The sequence below is a fragment of the Oreochromis aureus genome, linkage group 3 (genome assembly GCF_013358895.1).
Source record: "Oreochromis aureus strain Israel breed Guangdong linkage group 3, ZZ_aureus, whole genome shotgun sequence".
NCBI lineage: Eukaryota > Metazoa > Chordata > Actinopteri > Cichliformes > Cichlidae > Oreochromis > Oreochromis aureus.
In genome coordinates this window covers 36,085,812-36,108,288 of record NC_052944.1, presented here as the reverse complement: position 1 = coordinate 36,108,288, position 22,477 = coordinate 36,085,812, and the positions used below count along the sequence as shown (strand labels likewise).

Genomic DNA, 22,477 nt, shown 5'->3' with positions numbered 1-22,477 from the left:
GTTTATCAAATATTTCAAATATGTGGTGTCTCGTAAACACACACACTTTTGAAGATATCTTCCATGTTGCTGTCATAAATGTGCATTTGAAAATATTCAAACTTTACTTTACGGTGGTTAACATGATGTCTGTAAGATTGTGCATTCTTTAAAAATTGCTTTATTTCTCTGTGGATCTGAGCTGCGTTTATAGAGGAAGATGCAAACATTTCACCACTCAAATACTCAACAGTGTGGTTATTGCATGGATCAGTTTGACTGCTCACACTGAATTTCATTATAAAACACATCAATAAGTGGAAGACAGAGGTCTAAAGAAGGTTGTTTCCACATTGTTTAATATTTATCAGATCATCAAGTGAATATCTCACCTGAACAGATGACAGCAGCATCCTGACCATGTTCACATGTGTTTGATCCAAATCCACTGTGTTGACACTCAGTTAGAGAACTTTCATTTCCTGAACAGGTCACATGATCAAGCCAAATCTGTCCAGTTCCTGCACCAAAGTGAGCTGACTGAGGAACTTCCAGTGCTGACCCACAGTTTAACTGTCTGCAAACCACCTCAGCATCATTTAAGTCCCAGCCATCATCACAGACTGTTCCCCAGCTGTTATTGTGATAAACTTCAACTCTGCCAGAGCATCGAGTTGATCCAGATCCAGTTAATCTGATTGGACCTTTTGATGAAAAAGACATAACACAAACTATTCTTTAATATATGTCCTTTGAAGATAATAAAGATACATATCACACAAAGACACATTAACATGCCGTTTGTTCCATATCAAACAGTTTTGTAACCTGAACAGATGACACCAGCGTCGGTATAATGTCCATTGTTAGAGTAGGAGTAGTAGTTGTTGTTGTAGTAGTAGTAGTAGTTTCCCCATTCAGGGTGTTGACATTCACTTAGAGAACTCTCATTTCCTGAACAGGTCACACCGCTGAGCCAAATCGGTCCAGTTCCTGGACCAAAGTAAGCTGATTGAGGAGCTTGGAGTGCCGACCCACAGTTTAACTGTCTGCAAACCACCTCAGCATCATTTAAGTCCCAGTTAAAATCAGTGATTGTTCCCCAGATGTTATTGTGAAAGATTTCAACTCTTCCAGAGCATCGAGATGATCCAGCTCCAGCTAACCTGATCAGATCTAAAAGCAAAAACATTTAAAAACATTTAAAACATCCTTTCTTAAAACAAAATTTCATGCATCCTAACTTATATTAACATCTCCATCTAACAGTTTTCCCACCTGAACAGATGACAGCAGCATCCTGACCATGTTCACATGTGTTTGAGCCAAATCCACTGTGTTGACACTCAGCTAGAGAACTTTCATTTCCTGAACAGGTCACATGATCAAGCCAAATCTGTCCAGTTCCTGCACCAAAGTGCGCTGATGGAGGAACTTCCAGTGCTGACCCACAGTTTAACTGTCTGCAAACCACCTCAGCATCACTTAAGTCCCAGCCATCATCGCAGACTGTTCCCCAGCTGTTACTGTGATAAACTTCAACTCTGCCAGAACATTGAGTAGATCCAGATCCAACTAATCTGATGTCACCTTTTATGTAAAAGACACAAAACAAACTATATTTCAACGTACATCGCTTAAAGAAAATATGGATGCATAACATGCAAAAACACTGACATGCAATTTCTTCCAAATCAAAAGATGTTGTCACCTGAACAGATGACACCAACGTCATAATAATGTCCATAGTAGTTGTAGTAGTAGTAGTAGTTGTTGTAGTAGTTGTAGTAGTTGTAGTAGTTTCCCCATCCAGTGTGCTGACATTCACTTAGAGAACTTTCATTTCCTGAACAGGTCACACCAGTGAGCCAGACCTGTCCAGTTCCTGCGCCAAATTTAGATGATTGAGTAGCTTCTAGTGCCGACCCACAGTTTAACTGTCTGCAAACCACCTCAGCATCATTTAAGTTCCAGTTGGAATCAGAGACTGTTCCCCAGACGTTATTGTGAAAGATTTCAACTCTGCCAGAGCATCGAGATGATCCAGATCCAACTAATCTGATGAGATCTGAAAAGGAAAGAAGATGAAAAATATTTTCAAACATCCTTACACAAAACGACTTCATGGAAGACACAAAAAGAACAGAGTTAACTTCCAGTATCATGTATGTTTAACAGTTTTCTCACCTGAACAGATGACAGCAGCATCCTGACCATGTTCACATGTGTTTGATCCAAATCCACTGTGTTGGCACTCAGTTAGAGAACTTTCATTTCCTGAACAGCTCACATTGTCAAGCCAGATCTGTCCAGTTCCTGCACCAAAGTGATCTGACTGAGGAACTTCCAGTGCAGACCCACAGTTCAACTGTCTGCAAACCACCTCAGCGTCATTTAAGTCCCAGCCATCATCGCAGACTGTTCCCCAGCTGTTGTTGAGATAAACTTCAACTCTGCCAGAACATGTAGTTGATCCAGATCCCGTTAAAATGATGGACACAGCTGAAAACAAAACACAGAAAAGTTATGAAGGGGACAAAACAAAGAATGCTTTCAGTCTCCAGCCAGATCTACTGAGCTATAGTAGAACGGTAAACTGAGACATGTAATAGTCAGAGTCATCACAGCTTTACCCTAAAAAGCACTCTATAAGAAGTCCAAAGGATTTGCTTCTAACCCCGAAAGACTTTCAGCTCCCAAATTTGAAGTATAAGAGATTTTGTGAGGACTGCAGAACATCCACATTAAGAAAGTTGAAGCAGGAGACTCTGTTTGAATTACAAGACCTGAAAAACCTAAGAAAAATTTATATTTCAAAGTTTATCAAATATTTCAAATATGTGGTGTCTCGTAAACACACACACTTTTGAAGATATCTTCCATGTTGCTGTCATAAATGTGCATTTGAAAATATTCAAACTTTACTTTACGGTGGTTAACATGATGTCTGTAAGATTGTGCATTCTTTAAAAATTGCTTTATTTCTCTGTGGATCTGAGCTGCGTTTATAGAGGAAGATGCAAACATTTCACCACTCAAATACTCAACAGTGTGGTTATTGCATGGATCAGTTTGACTGCTCACACTGAATTTCATTATAAAACACATCAATAAGTGGAAGACAGAGGTCTAAAAGAAGGTTGTTTCCACATTGTTTAATATTTATCAGATCATCAAGTGAATATCTCACCTGAACAGATGACAGCAGCATCCTGACCATGTTCACATGTGTTTGATCCAAATCCACTGTGTTGACACTCAGTTAGAGAACTTTCATTTCCTGAACAGGTCACATGATCAAGCCAAATCTGTCCAGTTCCTGCACCAAAGTGAGCTGACTGAGGAACTTCCAGTGCTGACCCACAGTTTAACTGTCTGCAAACCACCTCAGCATCATTTAAGTCCCAGCCATCATCACAGACTGTTCCCCAGCTGTTATTGTGATAAACTTCAACTCTGCCAGAGCATCGAGTTGATCCAGATCCAGTTAATCTGATTGGACCTTTTGATGAAAAAGACATAACACAAACTATTCTTTAATATATGTCCTTTGAAGATAATAAAGATACATATCACACAAAGACACATTAACATGCCGTTTGTTCCATATCAAACAGTTTTGTAACCTGAACAGATGACACCAGCGTCGGTATAATGTCCATTGTTAGAGTAGGAGTAGTAGTTGTTGTTGTAGTAGTAGTAGTAGTTTCCCCATTCAGGGTGTTGACATTCACTTAGAGAACTCTCATTTCCTGAACAGGTCACACCGCTTGAGCCGTCGGTCCAGTTCCTGGACCAAAGTAAGCTGATTGAGGAGCTTGGGTGCCGACCCACAGTTTAACTGTCTGCAAACCACCTCAGCATCATTTAAGTCCCAGTTAAAATCAGTGATTGTTCCCCAGATGTTATTGTGAAAGATTTCAACTCTTCCAGAGCATCGAGATGATCCAGCTCCAGCTAACCTGATCAGATCTAAAAGCAAAAAACATTTAAAAACATTTAAAAACATCCTTTCTTAAAACAAAATTTCATGCATCCTAACTTATATTAACATCTCCATCTAACAGTTTTCCCACCTGAACAGATGACAGCAGCATCCTGACCATGTTCACATGTGTTTGAGCCAAATCCACTGTGTTGACACTCAGCTAGAGAACTTTCATTTCCTGAACAGGTCACATGATCAAGCCAAATCTGTCCAGTTCCTGCACCAAAGTGCGCTGATGGAGGAACTTCCAGTGCTGACCCACAGTTTAACTGTCTGCAAACCACCTCAGCATCACTTAAGTCCCAGCCATCATCGCAGACTGTTCCCCAGCTGTTACTGTGATAAACTTCAACTCTGCCAGAACATTGAGTAGATCCAGATCCAACTAATCTGATGTCACCTTTTATGTAAAAGACACAAAACAAACTATATTTCAACGTACATCGCTTAAAGAAAATATGGATGCATAACATGCAAAAACACTGACATGCAATTTCTTCCAAATCAAAAGATGTTGTCACCTGAACAGATGACACCAACGTCATAATAATGTCCATAGTAGTTGTAGTAGTAGTAGTAGTTGTTGTAGTAGTTGTAGTAGTTGTAGTAGTTTCCCCATCCAGTGTGCTGACATTCACTTAGAGAACTTTCATTTCCTGAACAGGTCACACCAGTGAGCCAGACCTGTCCAGTTCCTGCGCCAAATTTAGATGATTGAGTAGCTTCTAGTGCCGACCCACAGTTTAACTGTCTGCAAACCACCTCAGCATCATTTAAGTTCCAGTTGGAATCAGAGACTGTTCCCCAGACGTTATTGTGAAAGATTTCAACTCTGCCAGAGCATCGAGATGATCCAGATCCAACTAATCTGATGAGATCTGAAAAGGAAAGAAGATGAAAATATTTTCAAACATCCTTACACAAAACGACTTCATGGAAGACACAAAAGAACAGAGTTAACTTCCAGTATCATGTATGTTTAACAGTTTTCTCACCTGAACAGATGACAGCAGCATCCTGACCATGTTCACATGTGTTTGATCCAAATCCACTGTGTTGGCACTCAGTTAGAGAACTTTCATTTCCTGAACAGCTCACATTGTCAAGCCAGATCTGTCCAGTTCCTGCACCAAAGTGATCTGACTGAGGAACTTCCAGTGCAGACCCACAGTTCAACTGTCTGCAAACCACCTCAGCGTCATTTAAGTCCCAGCCATCATCGCAGACTGTTCCCCAGCTGTTGTTGAGATAAACTTCAACTCTGCCAGAACATGTAGTTGATCCAGATCCCGTTAAAATGATGGACACAGCTGAAAACAAAACACAGAAAAGTTATGAAGGGGACAAAACAAAGAATGCTTTCAGTCTCCAGCCAGATCTACTGAGCTATAGTAGAACGGTAAACTGAGACATGTAATAGTCAGAGTCATCACAGCTTTACCCTAAAAAGCACTCTATAAGAAGTCCAAAGGATTTGCTTCTAACCCCGAAAGACTTTCAGCTCCCAAATTTGAAGTATAAGAGATTTTGTGAGGACTGCAGAACATCCACATTAAGAAAGTTGAAGCAGGAGACTCTGTTTGAATTACAAGACCTGAAAAACCTAAGAAAAATTTATATTTCAAAGTTTATCAAATATTTCAAATATGTGGTGTCTCGTAAACACACACACTTTTGAAGATATCTTCCATGTTGCTGTCATAAATGTGCATTTGAAAATATTCAAACTTTACTTTACGGTGGTTAACATGATGTCTGTAAGATTGTGCATTCTTTAAAAATTGCTTTATTTCTCTGTGGATCTGAGCTGCGTTTATAGAGGAAGATGCAAACATTTCACCACTCAAATACTCAACAGTGTGGTTATTGCATGGATCAGTTTGACTGCTCACACTGAATTTCATTATAAAACACATCAATAAGTGGAAGACAGAGGTCTAAAAGAAGGTTGTTTCCACATTGTTTAATATTTATCAGATCATCAAGAGAATATCTCACCTGAACAGATGACAGCAGCATCCTGACCATGTTCACATGTGTTTGATCCAAATCCACTGTGTTGACACTCAGTTAGAGAACTTTCATTTCCTGAACAGGTCACATGATCAAGCCAAATCTGTCCAGTTCCTGCACCAAAGTGAGCTGACTGAGGAACTTCCAGTGCTGACCCACAGTTTAACTGTCTGCAAACCACCTCAGCATCATTTAAGTCCCAGCCATCATCACAGACTGTTCCCCAGCTGTTATTGTGATAAACTTCAACTCTGCCAGAGCATCGAGTTGATCCAGATCCAGTTAATCTGATTGGACCTTTTGATGAAAAAGACATAACACAAACTATTCTTTAATATATGTCCTTTGAAGATAATAAAGATACATATCACACAAAGACACATTAACATGCCGTTTGTTCCATATCAAACAGTTTTGTAACCTGAACAGATGACACCAGCGTCGGTATAATGTCCATTGTTAGAGTAGGAGTAGTAGTTGTTGTTGTAGTAGTAGTAGTAGTTTCCCCATTCAGGGTGTTGACATTCACTTAGAGAACTCTCATTTCCTGAACAGGTCACACCGCCGAAGCAAATCGGTCCAGTTCCTGGACCAAAGTAAGCTGATTGAGGAGCTTGGAGTGCCGACCCACAGTTTAACTGTCTGCAAACCACCTCAGCATCATTTAAGTCCCAGTTAAAATCAGTGATTGTTCCCCAGATGTTATTGTGAAAGATTTCAACTCTTCCAGAGCATCGAGATGATCCAGCTCCAGCTAACCTGATCAGATCTAAAAGCAAAAACATTTAAAAACATTTAAAACATCCTTTCTTAAAACAAAATTTCATGCATCCTAACTTATATTAACATCTCCATCTAACAGTTTTCCCACCTGAACAGATGACAGCAGCATCCTGACCATGTTCACATGTGTTTGAGCCAAATCCACTGTGTTGACACTCAGCTAGAGAACTTTCATTTCCTGAACAGGTCACATGATCAAGCCAAATCTGTCCAGTTCCTGCACCAAAGTGCGCTGATGGAGGAACTTCCAGTGCTGACCCACAGTTTAACTGTCTGCAAACCACCTCAGCATCACTTAAGTCCCAGCCATCATCGCAGACTGTTCCCCAGCTGTTACTGTGATAAACTTCAACTCTGCCAGAACATTGAGTAGATCCAGATCCAACTAATCTGATGTCACCTTTATGTAAAAGACACAAAACAAACTATATTTCAACGTACATCGCTTAAAGAAAATATGGATGCATAACATGCAAAAACACTGACATGCAATTTCTTCCAAATCAAAAGATGTTGTCACCTGAACAGATGACACCAACGTCATAATAATGTCCATAGTAGTTGTAGTAGTAGTAGTAGTTGTTGTAGTAGTTGTAGTAGTTGTAGTAGTTTCCCCATCCAGTGTGCTGACATTCACTTAGAGAACTTTCATTTCCTGAACAGGTCACACCAGTGAGCCAGACCTGTCCAGTTCCTGCGCCAAATTTAGATGATTGAGTAGCTTCTAGTGCCGACCCACAGTTTAACTGTCTGCAAACCACCTCAGCATCATTTAAGTTCCAGTTGGAATCAGAGACTGTTCCCCAGACGTTATTGTGAAAGATTTCAACTCTGCCAGAGCATCGAGATGATCCAGATCCAACTAATCTGATGAGATCTGAAAAGGAAAGAAGATGAAAAATATTTTCAAACATCCTTACACAAAACGACTTCATGGAAGACACAAAAGAACAGAGTTAACTTCCAGTATCATGTATGTTTAACAGTTTTCTCACCTGAACAGATGACAGCAGCATCCTGACCATGTTCACATGTGTTTGATCCAAATCCACTGTGTTGGCACTCAGTTAGAGAACTTTCATTTCCTGAACAGCTCACATTGTCAAGCCAGATCTGTCCAGTTCCTGCACCAAAGTGATCTGACTGAGGAACTTCCAGTGCAGACCCACAGTTCAACTGTCTGCAAACCACCTCAGCGTCATTTAAGTCCCAGCCATCATCGCAGACTGTTCCCCAGCTGTTGTTGAGATAAACTTCAACTCTGCCAGAACATGTAGTTGATCCAGATCCCGTTAAAATGATGGACACAGCTGAAAACAAAACACAGAAAAGTTATGAAGGGGACAAAACAAAGAATGCTTTCAGTCTCCAGCCAGATCTACTGAGCTATAGTAGAACGGTAAACTGAGACATGTAATAGTCAGAGTCATCACAGCTTTACCCTAAAAAGCACTCTATAAGAAGTCCAAAGGATTTGCTTCTAACCCCGAAAGACTTTCAGCTCCCAAATTTGAAGTATAAGAGATTTTGTGAGGACTGCAGAACATCCACATTAAGAAAGTTGAAGCAGGAGACTCTGTTTGAATTACAAGACCTGAAAAACCTAAGAAAAATTTATATTTCAAAGTTTATCAAATATTTCAAATATGTGGTGTCTCGTAAACACACACACTTTTGAAGATATCTTCCATGTTGCTGTCATAAATGTGCATTTGAAAATATTCAAACTTTACTTTACGGTGGTTAACATGATGTCTGTAAGATTGTGCATTCTTTAAAAATTGCTTTATTTCTCTGTGGATCTGAGCTGCGTTTATAGAGGAAGATGCAAACATTTCACCACTCAAATACTCAACAGTGTGGTTATTGCATGGATCAGTTTGACTGCTCACACTGAATTTCATTATAAAACACATCAATAAGTGGAAGACAGAGGTCTAAAAGAAGGTTGTTTCCACATTGTTTAATATTTATCAGATCATCAAGTGAATATCTCACCTGAACAGATGACAGCAGCATCCTGACCATGTTCACATGTGTTTGATCCAAATCCACTGTGTTGACACTCAGTTAGAGAACTTTCATTTCCTGAACAGGTCACATGATCAAGCCAAATCTGTCCAGTTCCTGCACCAAAGTGAGCTGACTGAGGAACTTCCAGTGCTGACCCACAGTTTAACTGTCTGCAAACCACCTCAGCATCATTTAAGTCCCAGCCATCATCACAGACTGTTCCCCAGCTGTTATTGTGATAAACTTCAACTCTGCCAGAGCATCGAGTTGATCCAGATCCAGTTAATCTGATTGGACCTTTTGATGAAAAAGACATAACACAAACTATTCTTTAATATATGTCCTTTGAAGATAATAAAGATACATATCACACAAAGACACATTAACATGCCGTTTGTTCCATATCAAACAGTTTTGTAACCTGAACAGATGACACCAGCGTCGGTATAATGTCCATTGTTAGAGTAGGAGTAGTAGTTGTTGTTGTAGTAGTAGTAGTAGTTTCCCCATTCAGGGTGTTGACATTCACTTAGAGAACTCTCATTTCCTGAACAGGTCACACCGCCGAGCCAAATCGGTCCAGTTCCTGGACCAAAGTAAGCTGATTGAGGAGCTTGGAGTGCCGACCCACAGTTTAACTGTCTGCAAACCACCTCAGCATCATTTAAGTCCCAGTTAAAATCAGTGATTGTTCCCCAGATGTTATTGTGAAAGATTTCAACTCTTCCAGAGCATCGAGATGATCCAGCTCCAGCTAACCTGATCAGATCTAAAAGCAAAAACATTTAAAAACATTTAAAACATCCTTTCTTAAAACAAAATTTCATGCATCCTAACTTATATTAACATCTCCATCTAACAGTTTTCCCACCTGAACAGATGACAGCAGCATCCTGACCATGTTCACATGTGTTTGAGCCAAATCCACTGTGTTGACACTCAGCTAGAGAACTTTCATTTCCTGAACAGGTCACATGATCAAGCCAAATCTGTCCAGTTCCTGCACCAAAGTGCGCTGATGGAGGAACTTCCAGTGCTGACCCACAGTTTAACTGTCTGCAAACCACCTCAGCATCATTTAAGTCCCAGCCATCATCACAGACTGTTCCCCAGGTGTTACTGTGATAAACTTCAACTCTGCCAGAACATTGAGTAGATCCAGATCCAACTAATCTGATGTCACCTTTTATGTAAAAGACACAAAACAAACTATATTTCAACGTACATCGCTTAAAGAAAATATGGATGCATAACATGCAAAAACACTGACATGCAATTTCTTCCAAATCAAAAGATGTTGTCACCTGAACAGATGACACCAACGTCATAATAATGTCCATAGTAGTTGTAGTAGTAGTAGTAGTTGTTGTAGTAGTTGTAGTAGTTGTAGTAGTTTCCCCATCCAGTGTGCTGACATTCACTTAGAGAACTTTCATTTCCTGAACAGGTCACACCAGTGAGCCAGACCTGTCCAGTTCCTGCGCCAAATTTAGATGATTGAGTAGCTTCTAGTGCCGACCCACAGTTTAACTGTCTGCAAACCACCTCAGCATCATTTAAGTTCCAGTTATTATCAGACACTGTTCCCCAGACGTTATTGTGAAAGATTTCAACTCTGCCAGAGCATCGAGATGATCCAGATCCAACTAATCTGATGAGATCTGAAAAGGAAAGAAGATGAAAAATATTTCAAACATCCTTACACAAAAAGACTTCATGGAAGACACAAAAGAACAGAGTTAACTTCCAGTATCATGTATGTTTAACAGTTTTCTCACCTGAACAGATGACAGCAGCATCCTGACCATGTTCACATGTGTTTGATCCAAATCCACTGTGTTGGCACTCAGTTAGAGAACTTTCATTTCCTGAACAGCTCACATTGTCAAGCCAGATCTGTCCAGTTCCTGCACCAAAGTGATCTGACTGAGGAACTTCAGTGCAGACCCACAGTTCAACTGTCTGCAAACCACCTCAGCGTCATTTAAGTCCCAGCCATCATCGCAGACTGTTCCCCAGCTGTTGTTGAGATAAACTTCAACTCTGCCAGAACATTGAGTTGATCCAGATCCCGTTAAAATGATGGACACAGCTGAAAACAAAACACAGAAAAGTTATGAAGGGGACAAAACAAAGAATGCTTTCAGTCTCCAGCCAGATCTACTGAGCTATAGTAGAACGGTAAACTGAGACATGTAATAGTCAGAGTCATCACAGCTTTACCCTAAAAAAGCACTCTATAAGAAGTCCAAAGGATTTGCTACTAACTCCGAAAGACTTTCAGCTCCCAAATTTGAAATATAAGAGATTTTGTGAGGACTGAAGAACATCCATATTAAGAAAGTTGAAGCAGGAGACTCTGTTTGAATTACAAGACCTGAAAAACCTAAGAAAAATTTATATTTCAAAGTTTATCAAATATTTCAAATATGTGGTGTCTCATAAACACACACACTTTTGAAGATATCTTCCATGTTGCTGTCATAAATGTGCATTTGAAAATATTCAAACTTTACTTTACGGTGGTTAACATGATGTCTGTAAGATTGTGCATTCTTTAAAAATTGCTTTATTTCTTTCTCTGTGGATCTGAGCTGCGTTTATAGAGGAAGATGCAAACATTTCACCACTCAAATACTCAACAGTGTGGTTATTGCATGGATCAGTTTGACTGCTCACACTGAATTTAATGATAAAACACATCAATAAGTGGAAGGCAGTGGTCTAAAAGAAGGTTGTTTCCACATTGTTTAATATTTATCAGATCATCAAGAGAATATCTCACCTGAACAGATGACAGCAGCATCCTGACCATGTTCACATGTGTTTGATCCAAATCCACTGTGTTGACACTCAGTTAGAGAACTTTCATTTCCTGAACAGGTGACATTGTCAAGCCAAATCTGTCCAGTTCCTGCACCAAAGTGCGCTGATGGAGGAACTTCCAGTGCCGACCCACAGTTTAACAGTCTGCAAACCACCTCAGCATCATTTAAGTCCCAGCCATCATCACAGATTGTTCCCCAGCTGTTATTGTGATAAACTTCAACTCTGCCAGAACATCGAGTTGATCCAGATCCAGTTAATCTGATTGGACCTTTTGATGAAAAAGACATAACACAAACTATTCTTTAATATATGTCCTTTGAAGATAATAAAGATACATATCACACAAAGACACATTAACATGCCGTTTGTTCCATATCAAACAGTTTTGTAACCTGAACAGATGACACCAGCGTCGGAATAATGTCCATTGTTAGAGTAGGAGTAGTAGTAGTTGTTGTAGTAGTAGTAGTAGGAGTTTCCCCATCCAGAGTGTTGACATTCAGTTAGAGAACTTTCATTTCCTGAACAGGTCACACCGCCAAGCCAAATCGGTCCAGTTCCTGGACCAAAGTAAGCTGATTGAGGAGCTTGGAGTGCCGACCCACAGTTTAACTGTCTGCAAACCACCTCAGCATCATTTAAGTCCCAGTTAAAATCAGTGATTGTTCCCCAGATGTTATTGTGAAAGATTTCAACTCTTCCAGAGCATCGAGATGATCCAGCTCCAGCTAACCTGATCAGATCTAAAAGCAAAAAACACAAAAAAAACATTTAAAAACATCCTTTCTTAAAACAAAATTTCATGCATCCTAACTTATATTAACATCTCCATCTAACAGTTTTCCCACCTGAACAGATGACAGCAGCATCCTGACCATGTTCACATGTGTTTGAGCCAAATCCACTGTGTTGACACTCAGTTAGAGAACTTTCATTTCCTGAACAGGTCACATGATCAAGCCAAATCTGTCCAGTTCCTGCACCAAAGTGAGCTGACTGAGGAACTTCCAGTGCTGACCCACAGTTTAACTGTCTGCAAACCACCTCAGCATCATTTAAGTCCCAGCCATCATCACAGACTGTTCCCCAGCTGTTACTGTGATAAACTTCAACTCTGCCAGAACATTGAGTAGATCCAGATCCAACTAATCTGATGTCACCTTTTATGTAAAAGACACAAAACAAACTATATTTCAATGCACATCCCTTAAAGAAAAATATAGATGCATAACATGCAAAAACACTGACATGCAATTTGTTCCATATCAAAAGATGTTGTCACCTGAACAGATGACACCAACGTCATAATAATGTCCATAGTAGTTGTAGTAGTAGTAGTAGTTGTTGTAGTAGTTGTAGTAGTTGTAGTAGTTTCCCCATCCAGTGTGTTGACATTCACTTAGAGAACTTTCATTTCCTGAACAGGTCACACCAGTGAGCCAGACCTGTCCAGTTCCTGCGCCAAATTTAGATGATTGAGTAGCTTCTAGTGCCAACCCACAGTTTAACTGTCTGCAAACCACCTCAGCATCATTTAAGTTCCAGTTGGAATCAGAGACTGTTCCCCAGATGTTATTGTGAAAGATTTCAACTCTGCCAGAACATCGAGATGATCCAGATCCAACTAATCTGATGAGATCTGAAAAGGAAAGAAGATGAAAAATATTTTCAAACATCCTTACACAAAAAGACTTCATGGAAGACACAAAAGAACAGAGTTAACTTCCAGTATCATGTATATTTAACAGTTTTCTCACCTGAACAGATGACAGCAGCATCCTGACCATGTTCACATGTGTTTGATCCAAATCCACTGTGTTGGCACTCAGTTAGAGAACTTTCATTTCCTGAACAGCTCACATTGTCAAGCCAGATCTGTCCAGTTCCTGCACCAAAGTGAGCCAATTGAGGAACTTCCAGTGCTGACCCACAGTTTAACTGTCTGCAAACCACCTCAGCATCATTTAAGTCCCAGCCATCATCGCAGACTGTTCCCCAGCTGTTGTTGAGATAAACTTCAACTCTGCCAGAACATGTAGTTGATCCAGATCCCGTTAAAATGATGGACACAGCTGAAAACAAAACACAGAAAAGTTATGAAGGGGACAAAACAAAGAATGCTTTCAGTCTCCAGCCAGATCTACTGAGCTATAGTAGAACGGTAAACTGAGACATGTAATAGTCAGAGTCATCACAGCTTTACCCTAAAAAAGCACTCTATAAGAAGTCCAAAGGATGTGCTTCTAACCCCGAAAGACTTTCAGCTCCCAAATTTGAAATATAAGAGATTTTGTGAGGACTGAAGAACATCCATATTAAGAAAGTTGAAGCAGGAGACTCTGAATTACAAGACCTGAAAAACCTAAGAAAAATTTAAATTACAAAGTTTATCAAATATTTCAAATATGTGGTGTCTCGTAAACACACACACTTTTGAAGATATCTTCCATGTTGCTGTCATAAATGTGCATTTGAAAATATTCAAACTTTACTTTACGGTGGTTAACATGATGTCTGTAAGATTGTGCATTCTTTAAAAATTGCTTTATTTCTCTGTGGATCTGAGCTGCGTTTATAGAGGAAGATGCAAACATTTCACCACTCAAATACTCAACAGTGTGGTTATTGCATGGATCAGTTTGACTGCTCACACTGAATTTCATTATAAAACACATCAATAAGTGGAAGACAGAGGTCTAAAAGAAGGTTGTTTCCACATTGTTTAATATTTATCAGATCATCAAGAGAATATCTCACCTGAACAGATGACAGCAGCATCCTGACCATGTTCACATGTGTTTGATCCAAATCCACTGTGTTGACACTCAGTTAGAGAACTTTCATTTCCTGAACAGGTCACATGATCAAGCCAAATCTGTCCAGTTCCTGCACCAAAGTGCGCTGATGGAGGAACTTCCAGTGCTGACCCACAGTTTAACTGTCTGCAAACCACCTCAGCATCATTTAAGTCCCAGCCATCATCACAGATTGTTCCCCAGCTGTTATTGTGATAAACTTCAACTCTGCCAGAGCATCGAGTTGATCCAGATCCAGTTAATCTGATTGGACCTTTTGATGAAAAAGACATAACACAAACTATTCTTTAATATATGTCCTTTGAAGATAATAAAGATACATATCACACAAAGACACATTAACATGCCGTTTGTTCCATATCAAACAGTTTTGTAACCTGAACAGATGACACCAGCGTCGGAATAATGTCCATTGTTAGAGTAGGAGTAGTAGTAGTTGTTGTAGTAGTAGTAGGAGTTTCCCCATTCAGAGTGTTGACATTCAGTTAGAGAACTTTCATTTCCTGAACAGGTCACACCGCCGAGCCAAATCGGTCCAGTTCCTGGACCAAAGTAAGCTGATTGAGGAGCTTGGAGTGCCGACCCACAGTTTAACTGTCTGCAAACCACCTCAGCATCATTTAAGTCCCAGTTAAAATCAGTGATTGTTCCCCAGATGTTATTGTGAAAGATTTCAACTCTTCCAGAGCATCGAGATGATCCAGCTCCAGCTAACCTGATCAGATCTAAAAGCAAAAAACATAAAAAACATTTTAACTTGTCCTTTCTTTAAAAGAAAAAGTTTCATGCATTCTAACTTGCAATAACATCTCCATCTAACAGTTTTCTCACCTGAACAGATGACAGCAGCATCCTGACCATGTTCACATGTGTTTGAGCCAAATCCACTGTGTTGACACTCAGCTAGAGAACTTTCATTTCCTGAACAGGTCACATGATCAAGCCAAATCTGTCCAGTTCCTGCACCAAAGTGCGCTGATGGAGGAACTTCCAGTGCTGACCCACAGTTTAACTGTCTGCAAACCACCTCAGCATCATTTAAGTCCCAGCCATCATCACAGACTGTTCCCCAGCTGTTACTGTGATAAACTTCAACTCTGCCAGAACATCGAGTTGATCCAGATCCAACTAATCTGATGTCACCTTTTATGTAAAAGACACAAAACAAACTATATTTCAATGCACATCCCTTAAAGAAAAATATAGATGCATAACATGCAAAAACACTGACATGCAATTTGTTCCATATCAAAAGATGTTGTCACCTGAACAGATGACACCAACGTCATAATAATGTCCATAGTAGTTGTAGTAGTAGTAGTAGTTGTTGTAGTTGTAGTAGTTTCCCCATCCAGTGTGCTGACATTCACTTAGAGAACTTTCATTTCCTGAACAGGTCACACCAGTGAGCCAGACCTGTCCAGTTCCTGCGCCAAATTTAGATGATTGAGTAGCTTCTAGTGCCAACCCACAGTTTAACTGTCTGCAAACCACCTCAGCATCATTTAAGTTCCAGTTGGAATCAGAGACTGTTCCCCAGATGTTATTGTGAAAGATTTCAACTCTGCCAGAACATCGAGATGATCCAGATCCAACTAATCTGATCAGATCTGAAAAGGAAAGAAGATGAAAAATATTTTCAAACATCCTTACACAAAAAGACTTCATGGAAGACACAAAAGAACAGAGTTAACTTCCAGTATCATGTATATTTAACAGTTTTCTCACCTGAACAGATGACAGCAGCATCCTGACCATGTTCACATGTGTTTGATCCAAATCCACTGTGTTGGCACTCAGTTAGAGAACTTTCATTTCCTGAACAGCTCACATTGTCAAGCCAGATCTGTCCAGTTCCTGCACCAAAGTGAGCCGATTGAGGAACTTCCAGTGCTGACCCACAGTTTAACTGTCTGCAAACCACCTCAGCATCATTTAAGTCCCAGCCATCATTGCAGACTGTTCCCCAGCTGTTGTTGAGATAAACTTCAACTCTGCCAGAACATTGAGTTGATCCAGATCCCGTTAAAATGATGGACACAGCTGAAAACAAAACACAGAAAAGTTATGAAGGGGACAAAACAAAGAATGCTTTCAGTCTCCAGCCAGATCTACTGAGCTATAGTAGAACGGTAAACTGAGACATGTAATAGTCAGAGTCATCACAGCTTTACCCTAAAAAAGCACTCTATAAGAAGTCCAAAGGATTTGCTTCTAACCCCGAAAGACTTTCAGCTCCCAAATTTGAAATATAAGAGATTTTGTGAGGACTGAAGAACATCCATATTAAGAAAGTTGAAGCAGGAGACTCTGTTTGAATTACAAGACCTGAAAAACCTAAGAAAAATTTAAATTACAAAGTTTATCAAATATTTCAAATATGTGGTGTCTCGTAAACACACACACTTTTGAAGATATCTTCCATGTTGCTGTCATAAATGTGCATTTGAAAATATTCAAACTTTACGGTGGTTAACATGATGTCTGTAAGATTGTGCATTCTTTAAAAATTGCTTTATTTCTCTGTGGATCTGAGCTGCGTTTATAGAGGAAGATGCAAACATTTCACCACTCAAATACTCAACAGTGTGGTTATTGCATGGATCAGTTTGACTGCTCACACTGAATTTAATGATAAAACACATCAATAAGTGGAAGACAGAGGTCTAAAAGAAGGTTGTTTCCACATTGTTTAATATTTATCAGATCATCAAGAGAATATCTCACCTGAACAGATGACAGCAGCATCCTGACCATGTTCACATGTGTTTGATCCAAATCCACTGTGTTGACACTCAGTTAGAGAACTTTCATTTCCTGAACAGGTCACATGATCAAGCCAAATCTGTCCAGTTCCTGCACCAAAGTGAGCTGACTGAGGAACTTCCAGTGCTGACCCACAGTTTAACTGTCTGCAAACCACCTCAGCATCATTTAAGTCCCAGCCATCATCACAGACTGTTCCCCAGCTGTTATTGTGATAAACTTCAACTCTGCCAGAGCATCGAGTTGATCCAGATCCAGTTAATCTGATTGGACCTTTTGATGAAAAAGACATAACACAAACTATTCTTTAATATATGTCCTTTGAAGATAATAAAGATACATATCACACAAAGACACATTAACATGCCGTTTGTTCCATATCAAACAGTTTTGTAACCTGAACAGATGACACCAGCGTCGGAATAATGTCCATTGTTAGAGTAGGAGTAGTAGTAGTTGTTGTAGTAGTAGTAGGAGTTTCCCCATTCAGGGTGTTGACATTCAGTTAGAGAACTCTCATTTCCTGAACAGGTCACACTGCCGAGCCAAATCGGTCCAGTTCCTGGACCAAAGTAAGCTGATTGAGGAGCTTGGAGTGCCGACCCACAGTTTAACTGTCTGCAAACCACCTCAGCATCATTTAAGTCCCAGTTAAAATCAGTGATTGTTCCCCAGATGTTATTGTGAAAGATTTCAACTCTTCCAGAGCATCGAGATGATCCAGCTCCAGCTAACCTGATCAGATCTAAAAGCAAAAAACATAAAAAACATTTTAACTTGTCCTTTCTTTAAAAGAAAAAGTTTCATGCATTCTAACTTGCAATAACATCTCCATCTAACAGTTTTCTCACCTGAACAGATGACAGCAGCATCCTGACCATGTTCACATGTGTTTGATCCAAATCCACTGTGTTGGCACTCAGTTAGAGTACTTTCATTTCCTGAACAGGTCACATTGTCAAGCCAGATCTGTCCAGTTCCTGCACCAAAGTGATCTGACTGAGGAACTTCCAGTGCTGACCCACAGTTCAACTGTCTGCAAACCACCTCAGCGTCATTTAAGTCCCAGCCATCATCACAGACTGTTCCCCAGCTGTTATTGTGATAAACTTCAACTCTGCCAGCACATTGAGTTGATCCAGATCCATTTAAAATGATAGGCACATCTGAAAATAAAAAACAGAGAAGATATGAACGGAAAGAACATACAACACTTTTAGTTTCCAGTTATAGATACCCAGGTATAGCAGACTGATAAACTGATAGACGTAATAGTTACATTCAGAGTAGCCTCACCCTGGAAAAAAACACCCTTTAGGAATTCCAAAGGATTTACTTCAGACCCAGAACCTTAGATTTTAAATTATTACTAGAGTTCCTTAGTTGTTAGAGTTCATGAGGACTGTAGAACAACCACAATAACCCTCTACTCCATGGCTTTTTAATTTTTTGGGAAAAAAATATTTCACCCTATCTTGGGGGAGCTTTAGGGTCCCTAATATTACAGAGGCTTACAAAAGTATTCGGCCACCTTGAACTTTCCCACATTTTGTCACATTACAGCCACAAACATCAATCATTATTCCACGTGAAAGACCAATACAAAGTGGTGTACACGTGAGACGTGTACCAAAATCATACATGATTCCAAACATTTTTTACAAATAAATCACTGCAAAGTGGGGTGTGCGTAAGTATTCAGACCCCTTTGGTCTGAGTGCAGTCAGTTGCCCATAGACATTGCTTGATGAGTGCTAATGACTAAATAGAGTACACCTGTGTGTAATCTAATGTCAGTACAAATACAGCTGCTCTGTGACGGCCTCAGAGGTTGTCTAAGAGAATATTGGGAGCAACAACACCATGAAGTCCAAAGAACACACCAGACAGGTCAGGGATAAAGTTATTGAGAAATTTAAAGCAGGCTTAGGTTACAAAAAGATTTCCCAAGCCTTGAACATCCCACGGAGCACTGTTCAAGCGATCATTCAGAAATGGAAGGAGTATGGCACAACTGTAAACCTACCAAGACAAGGCCGTCCACCTAAACTCACAGACCGAACAAGGAGAGCGCTGATCAGAAATGCAGCCAAGAGGCCCATGGTGACTCTGGGCGAGCTGCAGAGATCTACAGCTCAGGTGGGGGAATCTGTCCATAGGACAACTATTAGTCGTGCACTGCACAAAGTTGGCCTTTATGGAAGTGTGGGAAGAAGAAAGCCAACTTTAAAAGAAAACCATAAGAAGTCCCGTTTGCAGTTTGCCACAAGCCATGTGGGGGACACAGCAAACGTGGAAGAAAGTGCTCTGGTCAGATGAGACCAAAATGGAACTTTTTGGCCAAACTGCAAAACGCTATGTGTGGCGGAAAACTAACACTGCACATCACTCTGAACACACCATCCCCACTGTCAAAGTGGTGGCAGCATCATGCTCTGGGGGTGCTTCTCTTCAGCAGGGACAGGGAAGCTGGTCAGAGTTGATGGGAAGATGGATGGAGCCAAATACAGGGCAATCTTGGAAGAAAACCTCTTGGAGTCTGCCAAAGACTTGAGACTGGGGCGGAGGTTCACCTTCCAGCAGGACAACCACCCTAAACATAAAGCCAGGGCAACAATGGAATGGTTTAAAACAAAACATATCTATGTGTTAGAATGGCCCAGTCAAAGTCCAGATCTAAATCCAATCGAGAATCTGTGGCAAGATCTGAAAACTGCTGTTCACAGACGCTGTACATCTAATCTGACTGAGCTGGAGCTGTTTTGCTCCAGAAGAAGAATGGGCAAGGATTTCAGTCTTTAGATGTGCAAAGCTAGTAGAGGCATACCCTAAAAGACTGGCAGCTGTAATTGCAGCAAAAGGTGGTTCTACAAAGTATTGACTCGGGGGGCTGAATAATTACGCACACCCCACTTTGCAGTTATTTATTTGTAAAAAATGTTTGGAATCATGTAAGATTTTTGTTCCACTTCTCACTGTTAGGAGGCCTGGGTCGTTGACCCAGGGTTTTTGAGTTTGTTATATTATTTATAATTTCTAGTCTTTGGTTTCTTTGAGTTCTGTCTTATGGTTTGTCTCTGTCGTCTCTAGTTGCTCTGTCTCCCCTGTCAGCTGTATCCCCTTGTCTAGTTCGCGTCTCTGTGTATCCTTAGTTGCTATATCCCCGTGTCCAGTCAGTCTGTGTCTGTAAGTTCAGTCTGTGTTGTGTTTCCTGTTTTACTTTGAAGGTCTGTCTTTTCTCAGTGTGTTCAGTTTACGCTTCTTTGTCTCGTTAGTCCTGATTTGCCCCAGCTGTGTTTCCCTCCTGTTGCCCATTCCCTGATTACTCCCTCTGCGTATTTAAGCCCTGTGTTTTCCTGTGCTCTCTGTCGCGTTCTACCGTTTACTTAGCTGTGTGTTCTGTTAGTCCTCTGGTTTAAGTTTATTTTGATTTTTTCCAGTCATGTTATGTTACCCCTTTTTGAGTTCAGTATTAAAGCTGTTTTGAGTTCACCTTTGGTCTCCGGAGTCTGCACCTTGGGTCCTATTCCTGTCTGCACACAGCCTACACTTAACACTCACGTCTACACCACTTTGTTTTGGTCTTTCACCTGGAATTCCAACAAAATTGATTCATGTTTGTGGCTGTAAGGTGAAAAAATGTGGGAAAGTTCAAGGGGGCTGAATACTTTTGCAAGCCACTGTATATCAATCATACAATTTGAGTTTAAGTTGTTGAATGATAATATTCAACAACTTAGAAAAAAACAGCAAAAAAAACCCCAAGTTGTAGAATAGACCCTTTTATATGTAAAACTTAACATAAATAGACATCCAGAGTGGAAAACAGTGCAAATAAATGCAAATTCGGCTTCTCATGACACTCACCTTTTATCAAGATGGATGTCCTGTAATCTAATTTAACCTGAATTTGTGTAATGTCTATACAAAACTTAACACAAGTATGAAAAAAAATGTTTTTCATGAGGAGGTGGGAGTTAAGCAAGGTTTGTGAGGCGCATTTCTGATATTTAATCGATCGGGTCACCTTTTTAAAAATCTCTTCCCGATATCGATCAGGGCGATCGTGGCTCAAGAGTTGGGAGTTCGCCTTGTAATCGGAAGGTTGCCGGTTCGAGCCGTGGTTTGGACAGTCTCAGTCGTTGTGTCCTTGGGCAAGACACTTCACCCGTTACCTACTGGTGGTGGTCAGAGGGCCCGGTGGCGCCAGTGTCCGGTAGCCTCGCCTCTGTCAGTGCGCCCCAGGGTGGCTGTGGCTACAATGTAGCTTGCCATCAGCAGTGTGTGAATGGGTGGATGACTGAATGTGTAAAGCACTTTGGGGTCCTTAGGGACTAGTTATACAAATACAGGCCATTTACCATCCAATCTAGTAAGTTAATTCAGCATCGGATTGGTACTCATCAGTCCATCCCTAGTAATTTCTACAAAACACAAGTATGAAAAACAAGTGCTTTTCATAGGGCTTTTTTTTTTAACCACAAAACTTTTTAGCCTGCGACACTGTCTTTTGTTTTTTGTATCCATTGTATGGTCGGAGTTAGTGATGACAATGCACAGACATCCAAGATCCATACATCAGTAGTTAAGTTTAATGTGGGATTTACTGAGATGAAATGCCGGTTTGGCAGCACATAGCAAGGCCCCAGTTGCTTTCAGTGGGAATTAAGTCCAGACTGTCAACAGGTCTTGCACACAACAGCTGCTCTATCACGTGACTCATACCACCCCAACGTGCTACGGTCACTGTCTGCTTTATGTCAAGTCGGAAGTTTTATGAGGTGCGTTTGTGATATGTAATGGATTGAGTTTTTATATGGGTTTTTATTTATATTTATATTAGTTTTTATATCTCCCTGATATTCCCCAGTAATTTAGGTCAGGATCGGACTTATACTGATACTGTATGTCGTATCGGTCCAGCCCTAAAAATAACTCACTACATAGTCGAATGTATTTACATTAGGCTGTTACTACTGTATTCTTTCCTGTAAAACACTCAAGTTTTTTACCTCTGTAAAAAAAAATTTTTTATACTGTTCCTTGTTACTTTGAGAAACTTGAATCATAGTGCTGGTAAGTATTTCAAGTAATCAAATTTACACCTTAACCTCAGAAACATTACATAAAAAACATGGTAAATTAGGAATACCTTAAGCTTTACATCACAATGCAACTGATGATGGTACTTTGTTTTTCTTTTGTTATCAAACAAACATGAAACTTGACAAACTTGTGATTTGCAATCATTTTTATTTTTTTGCTTACCAGGCAGCTGCGAGTGACAACC

General features: G+C 40.2%; 2 protein-coding genes across 2 annotated transcripts in view; both read right to left on the bottom strand.

Annotated features, from left to right (window-relative positions):
- LOC116323703 overlaps window positions 1–10,612 on the bottom strand; it is a gene marked incomplete at its 5' end in the record, with an annotated part of 64,630 nt that extends 54,018 nt beyond the window's left edge. The window contains 4 exons of the mRNA XM_039610092.1: window positions 2,167–2,481; window positions 4,963–5,277; window positions 7,759–8,073; window positions 10,555–10,612. Of these exons, the coding sequence (XP_039466026.1) occupies window positions 2,167–2,481; window positions 4,963–5,277; window positions 7,759–8,073; window positions 10,555–10,612 (1,003 nt within the window). The remainder of the gene's footprint in view (window positions 1–2,166; window positions 2,482–4,962; window positions 5,278–7,758; window positions 8,074–10,554) is intronic.
- A 41-nt stretch (window positions 10,613–10,653) lies between these two features.
- On the bottom strand, window positions 10,654–18,830 carry LOC120433671 (deleted in malignant brain tumors 1 protein-like). Its single transcript, XM_039600353.1, has 5 exons — window positions 18,818–18,830; window positions 18,039–18,068; window positions 16,150–16,464; window positions 13,363–13,677; window positions 10,654–10,868 (listed from the first exon to the last, which is right to left on the bottom strand). The coding sequence occupies exons 1-5, from the start codon at window positions 18,828–18,830 to the stop codon at window positions 10,654–10,656; spliced, it is 888 nt and encodes a 295-aa protein (XP_039456287.1).
- Between the last annotated feature and the right edge of the window lie 3,647 nt (window positions 18,831–22,477).